The sequence below is a fragment of the Harpegnathos saltator genome, unplaced genomic scaffold, assembly GCF_003227715.2.
Source record: "Harpegnathos saltator strain DR-91 unplaced genomic scaffold, Hsal_v8.6 scaffold235, whole genome shotgun sequence".
NCBI classification, from domain to species: Eukaryota; Metazoa; Arthropoda; class Insecta; order Hymenoptera; family Formicidae; genus Harpegnathos; species Harpegnathos saltator.
This window is the reverse complement of record NW_020230023.1, coordinates 701209-709055: the sequence shown is the minus strand read 5'-3', so window position 1 is coordinate 709055 and position 7847 is coordinate 701209. Positions and strand designations below refer to the sequence as shown.

Genomic DNA, 7847 nt, shown 5'->3' with positions numbered 1-7847 from the left:
ATACACAATAGGGCAGAGATATTTGTCACTGAGTGACGAAATTATCCGGTTTTATTCATTGGACGTTACGATGTGACGACAATTAGATGCAAAAAATTGTCCGGGTAACTCAAATGCTCCGCCATCCATTGAAGCGGCGTTTCTAACGGTGGTATGATACCGTGAGTACGTACTGTAACTGCAAAATCATGAACAATTAGTCTTAACTTTGACAAATAGACAGAGTTATATGTAAGACTTTTAAAAAACACTACAAACCACTTTCTTGATCCGGGAATACTTCGCTTAATAAATGCTTCAACGTTTTCCTTTGGCCTTCTTCGTTTATCGGCCTCACTAGTTTCTGTATATACTTATCCTCACTGGTGTAGCATCGAAAGGGTATGTATTTAAATCCCTCTTCAGTGATGGCTTCCATGAGCCTACCATTCACAGACCAGAACTGGTCGAATTTATCGTTCATAATTCCATTCCACAACTGCGTGTGGTCTTTTTTCTGCATACTAGATACAATTTGTCCTCTGTGCTTTAAAACATCCGCTTCTTTTATACAAGAGAGGAAGTGAGCTTCCACAACTTCCCTGAAATTGCACAAGGTATAAGTGTGTTACATTATATCACACATGCTTGTATAATGATTCAAAAAAAATCTTAAGTTCTTAAAATTTCTTGGTCTTTTTTGAATCTGGTTAGCTGGTGCATCTTGCAATTCACTGATATAATTCTCGTATATTATTTATGGATGAAGAATAAACCAAGCTTCTTTCATAGATCCCCATAGAAAGAAATCCAAGTAAATTTAAGTCGGGAGATCAAGAAAGCCACGCAACTGATCTGCCCTGTCCAATTTATCTTTTGAAGGATGTTGTATTTAAATGCTTTCACGGAGAATAAGTGTAGAACGCTATTTGTAAATATTGAAGTAATAATATGGTAAGATGCTCATTCACTTATTTACTTGAGTGATCAATTGAAGCGCAAATAATTTGTGTTACCAAAATCAAAAAACGTTTATAGAAAGGATCAATTTTTCAATCTAGCTTTACTAAGCATTTCTTATTTAGTACAATAAGTACTCTCTACCCGGTAAGTCTAGAATCCTCCTTTTGAACACTCTGTATATATGTTGCATTTGAAGTTTATTATATACATACTTGTTTTGGCAGTGCATTAGAACATTTTCCGGAAATTTATCAAAGTGGACAACAATGTTCCAAGGCAACTGAATGTCATTGAAATAAATGTCTAATAAAACGCCGATTGGATAATGCCATTTTAATGGAATTCCGTTAAATTCCAGCCACATCTCGTGTTCTTGTTTACTGTCACTTTGTATGTGCCGTATGAAGTGTTTTTTTACCTAAAATTATTAGTGTCATTAGATGTATGGAAAATAGCATTTTACAATATTTTGAGCTATCGCAAAGATTCTCACCTTCTCTGTACACAATGGGAAATAACTTAACCTAGGTACCATTAGATAAAACGGATCCGGCCCTTGCAACTCACACGTTTCCTCCGAATCCAGAGTAAAACAAACTGGAATTTTACCATCCCAGATTTCCCGGAGCATTTCCCGATCGTTTGCCATCACGATCGGAATATTAATGTTACTTTCCTAAGATACTTGCTGTTTTAACGCAGCAATTCGTTATTAAATAATTAGGTTAGGTCACGCTAAGTTAGGTTAGGATTAGATTTAGGAATGAGCGATATCAACTCGATTACTTTGACGTCGATTATTCTTTACTTACAAAAGATCGATTATCGTACACTTTTTTTCAATTTGATTATTCCCTAGGCGATAGTTAGTTGATCTGTTCTTTTCAGCTGCACTACGGAACTAGTGCAATAAGTTAGAATGAGACAACTATATTTTTTCTCACTTTAACTTATTGCACCAGTTCAGTAGTGCAGCTAAAAAGAACAGACCATTTGTCTGATGTTACTAGGCTCGTCAAGCGTTTTCAACCGTCTTAGATTCAGATTCGAGTCTCGGCTAACAAAATTATAATAGCCGATACTTGAGTAACAATTTACCGGCTCCCAAAAATTCAGCGAAATTCAGAGAATAATTTCATTTATTACTTTGTTGTATCTTTTTGTTGTTTTTATGCAACCTTTACTTCATGTATTTACTCCTTTCTGCCCATGATATGTCTAGAATGCGTGTTCGAGAAATACGGATAGCTCACGTATAAAAAATGCATTCTGTTTTGTGCATAGAGGAACCAGTGGTGCCGGATTCTGTAACTCGTTATTGGAGTTCACGACATTTTTGTTATCGTTGCGCAGCTTTTGTATATCGTAGAAAAGCTGCGCAACGATAACGAAACTGTCGTTAACTTCAATAACGAGTTAAAGAATCGCCCCCCTGAAAGCGGCTAACACGGCGTTTTCGGCGACATCGATTTTCCACACTGGAAAAGAACGCCATCTGCATCCATTCTGAGAGAGGAACTACGATGTTACTTCAACTTTCAGGTCTAGGCTAGATAAAACTTGAATGTGATGGCAGTCCGTGCTACATCCATATTCAGGCGGTTTATGTCCGTGCTACAACCGTAATAGACAGCGTATTAACAAACAGCACGGTCTCGCACATTGTTATGCGTTTGTAATATGAATTAACATGTTAACATGTGCAAAAGAAAAGAAGAATTGAGATTATGTATGATCAATATCATAAAGATTATATACGATATATATCATATAAATATAGGATGTCCGGTAATTAGTTGCCAACCCGAAGTGTGAAGGTAGATTGGATTAAGACAAACATAAAAGTCCCATACCGTTTTGCGAGATTCGCAATAATTATCGAGTTATTAATTACAAAAATCTGACGAATGAGCGCACCCTGAGACGAATGATTGGAGAAGCGTCGCAGAGAAAAGAATATCATTGGCCGCGTTCAGTAGAACAAAGTGATCAGAGAGCGCTTAGTGATTATTGTCTGTAATTGGAGCATTCTTTTAGATTCTTCATAGACCCAGAAATATTTATCAATCAGGAGCGAGATTCAATGGAAAATCTAGTAATGTTGTCCAACTGTTGAGTCTGCTGAATGCAGCCATTAACATGGATGTGGGTGATGTGGATGGGATGTGAATGCGGATGCGGATGAGGGTGTAGATGTGGATGTAGATGTGGATGTCGCAGAAAAACGCAGAAAAATGCATAAAACGCTGAATAACACAAAAAAGCGAAGAAGCGCTGAAAAACGTTGAAAAACGCATGAAAACGCAGAAAATTACAGAAAAACGCGAAAAAATACAAAGATACGAATAACGTAAAAAGATAACCAACGCTGAAAACGCAGGGAAACGCGGAAAACCGCAGAAAATTGCAGAAAAACACAGAAAAATATAGAAAAAACATGAGTAACGCAAAAAAACGAGAAAAACGTTGAAAAACGCAAAAAACGTAGAATATTGAAAAAAAACGCTGAAAAACTCTTCTTTCCGTGTTTTTCTGCGCTTTTTTTAGTTCTTTTGCTACATCCATGGTCACATCCACACCTTCATTCGCATCCACATCCACATCCACGTTTCTCTATATTCGCACTACTACTTGCACATCCACATCCACATTATCCACATCCGCGTCCACATCGCTTTTTTCGTGTTTTACGTTACTCATTGATTTTCTGTATTTTTTTGCGTTTTTTAGCGACTTTCTGCGTTTGGTTGCGCTTATCTGTTTTTCTCTGTATTAGCATCCACATTCACATTCACATTCACATTCACATCCATATCGTTTTCTTTTTGTCTTTTTACGTTACTCATTGTTTTTCTTTATTTTGCAGCGTTTTCAGCGTTTTTTTGCATTTTGTTGCTTTTCTGCTTTTTTCTCTATTCGCATCCACATCCACATCCGCATCCACATCCACACCCTCATCCCCATCCGCATCCGCATTCACATCCCATCCACATCATCCACATCCATGTTATTGATGTTCTTCTCTCTACTACGACGCTTCTCCGTTCATTCGTCCCAGCGTGCGCTCATTCGTCAGATTTCTGTAATTAAGAACTCGATAATTATTGCGAATCTCACAAAACGGTATGGGACTTTTATATTTGTCTTAACCCGATTTACCTTCACACTTCGGGTTGGCAGCTAATTATCGAACACCCTGTATTTATACGATGTATATCGTATATAATCTTCATGATATTAATCATACACAATCTCAATTCTACTTTTCTTTTGCGCATGTTAAAATGTTAATTCATGTTACAAACACATAACAATGTGCGAGACCGTGCATGTCAAGTACGCTATTATGATTGTAGCACGGACATAAATCGTCTGAATATGGATGTAGCACGGACTACCATCATATGCAGGTTTTACCGCTGAGACCTGAAAATAGATGTAGCATCGTAGTTCCTCTCTCGAAATGGATATAGATGACACCCTTTGCGGAAAGTCGATGTCGCCGAAAACGCCATGTTGGCCGCTCTCAGGTTTCTCTCTGGTTTTGTGCGTTCTGTGTGTTCTCTCCCGCACGCACGAGGGAGAACACACATACACAAAACTCAGTGCATCCTTTTCTATGTGAACTCTACTTGAAATCTGGGAGAACGCGCAGTCTAGATATATTACAACCAGAAAAAAACCTGAGAACGGCCACTAGGCCGATTACGCCAGGATGTTTTTTTGCCGAATTCCGACGCGCCCCCTGAGAAAATGTGTGCACACTACCGCATCCGTCCTGACGGTAACGGTAAAGCATGCACGGTTCTTGCTCACTCTACTTCCCCTTACAGAGATAGTAAGTTAGACAAGCACAGACGATCAATCGCTCTCCGTCTTTGTCGCATTACCTATGAACGTACATGTGGCAGGAGGAGCCACGAGGCGAGTCAGCGCAAATCTTATCGCTAAACCAAAATATCTTCTATCTTGCCCCTTCGCCTTCTCATTTTTCACGCAATGCACTTCCCGCAACTCGGGAAGAAATATTTCAAGATCGCGCGGAAAATTTCTAGCAACAACACAAAATGACGCTAATTAGGACTCTTTAACGCTACCATGACCTTTAATTATTTTCCGAAAACGGCGTTACAACAACTTTGACATTCTGTACAATTAGTTGCTAACATATTTTCTAATCGTACACATTCCTCTTTAGTTAACATAAAGCTAACAAATGTCCGATGCTTCGACAGAGTAATTTTCTTTATTTTCAGTAATCAATAAATAGAGTGCATCAATGTCGCGTACAGTTGAAAGGCCTCCTTGCATTCCTCTCGTCGTTCCCATACCTTCGAGAAAACAAGAGACGCTCAAAGGCAAGTCTCTCTTGCTTCAACCGCCGCCGAGGCCCGCAATGTTTACATCGCGCCGATTGTATTGATCGGCTCGCGAGCGACGACACTTTTTGCCCTTCGTTTGACGTTTGACGAATTTTCCGGGAATAAGAAGTCGGAATTTCGCGCTCGGCATTCACGATCCGTCATCATCCGACTAGTAATCATAGACACTTTATGAATCTGCAATTACTCTCGTCTATATAATAATAATAAATTATAATTATAATATTATGTAATTATAATAAAATGTATTTGTAAATTCTCTATATATATATATACGGTGTAATGTTTTATTCAAGTTCATATAATATTATAATAAATGATAAACCTTCACTATAGAATATACATATCGAATGTATATATATTCTACATATTTTGATATTTTTTTATTCAAAGGTGTTATTCTTATTATAATTGACGAAATGTCAATGATATCTAATTTGACTTTAAAAAACTATATCGAACTAAAACTTGATTAATACATACATGACAGCATTTTTATTATAATAAAATGTTCTTGTAAATTCTCTTTATACATATACGGTATAATGTTTTATTTGAGTTTATATAGTATTATAATAAATAAATTATAAACCTTCATTATAGAATATATTATAATAAAAATGCTGTCATATATGTATTAAACAAGTTTTAGTTCGATATAGTTTTTGGTGCAGCCGCGCCAAGAATTATGTATCAAATATTTTTTATTGCATTGTTATAATAATTAATATGTTACAATAACAAGTAAAATAATCATATAACTCAGTGTTCTAATAAATAATGATAAATTTTACTTGTAAAAATTTGTTATGGACATTATTTGTACCTAGGTTTTCTTAAATATTTTGAATAACATAACCTTTAAAAAGATATATTTTTTTAAATATTGAACACTATTAACAAACGTGTTGAATTTTTATAACACGATATAATTTTTACTTTTAAAAGTTTATGTACATATATATCTTACAAAAAAATAACTTGATAAGTTTTACTTATAAAAATTTATGTTATGTACATAATATTTAAGAAGATATTTTTTTTAATATTGGACACTATTAACAAACGTGTTAAATTTTTATAACACGATATAATTTTTACTTTTAAAAGTTTATGTACATATATTATAAAAACTTATGTTATGTACATAATATATATCTTAAAAAAGAAAATAATTTGAGTTTGAGATTTCTAAAAATATTAAGTTAAGTATACAATAATCATATATATATGTTAGGTTTCTCAGTTGGCGCTACTGTTCTAATATATCACTTCTTTTGTACAGTAGAAAAGTGTTGCAGAATTTTATTATAGTTATAAGTTTTACTTGTAAAAACTTATGTAAACACATATACAATAAAAAAAATAATTTGAGTTTGATACTTCTAAAAATAACACAATACGTGTTGCGCTTGTACTTGACGCCTTTTTTTTACCTTTATGTTTAAAAAGGTAAGTTTTATATAATATTAAATATACGTACGTTTCACGTATAACGTGGTTGACTTGGAGTAGTCCGTGCCCACGCATGTTATTCATAACGACGCATTCATACTTTCCCTGATCTGTTACATCGGATTCGATAATCTGCAAGGCACCTGAAACATAAAATGCGATATTCTCGAACAGCGTTCCTCTCAGGATTTTCTTGTCCAAAGAAAGATCAATGATGCGGTCGCAGATCTCGTGTGTGTCATGTCAATAGAGACAGTTTGAATTCGGCATAATATGATTCTTGGAACAGACGTAAATAAGTATTGTGAAGTTTGAAGCGAGTCTCTCACAGGCATGCTTTGAAAACACGAGATGTTTTCATTTTCAGCTAACGGACGACGCAGGCATCAACACTGATCGCCAAGATGGGGGGTAACCGTGCCTTCCCGATTGTTTGTTTTCGTACGCTTATATATGACTCCGTGATTGCGGAAAGGACATTGCGCCTCCGGCCGACGAACGACGCGCATACCGCAACGCAGAATAGTACGAGTGTCGGTTAATACGCGTTATTTTGTCTCCGAATCTTACTTGCGCGAGTGTTAGAACTAGAGTCAGTGTCGTCGCCAGTGCTGCGATGGAGTATCCGGGGGTGCTGCGACGGAGGACCAGAACCAGAAGGAGGACGTCGGATCGAGAAGTCAGGATGGAGAGAGGACTTGGAGCGCGCCGAGAGACGTAGCCGAGGACAGCGATACATCATGTATGGTATTCGAGGTACCTCGAGTTATTATTATTACGCATTATTATTTTTCTGATTTTAACGGACCTTACTCGAAGTAAGGACATACCCGAGTCGAAATTAGATCAGCATTCATGGTTTATCATCTGAAAAATGATAAAATAGCTTGAGATTTGATTATTCGTTAACCTAATTTCACGTAACATGAGTTGTACTTTTCTTTTCTCATAAAATATGAATGTCTATTCAAGCAAGGTTGCTGAGGCAAGCTAAGGTTTATCAATACAAATTTGTAATTATATTTTCAATGAAAAATTGCACATAATTTAAAAAAACTATGAATAATG

General features: G+C 36.1%; 1 protein-coding gene across 1 annotated transcript; it reads right to left on the bottom strand.

Moving 5' to 3' along the window:
* Positions 1 to 33: 33 nt before the first annotated feature.
* Atg5 (autophagy protein 5) lies at positions 34 to 1705 on the bottom strand. Its single transcript, XM_011147321.3, has 4 exons — positions 1436 to 1705; positions 1155 to 1360; positions 259 to 581; positions 34 to 178 (listed from the first exon to the last, which is right to left on the bottom strand). Exons 1-4 carry the CDS (start codon positions 1589 to 1591, stop codon positions 66 to 68), a joined length of 798 nt encoding a protein of 265 aa, XP_011145623.1. The 5' UTR covers positions 1592 to 1705; the 3' UTR covers positions 34 to 65.
* Between the last annotated feature and the right edge of the window lie 6142 nt (positions 1706 to 7847).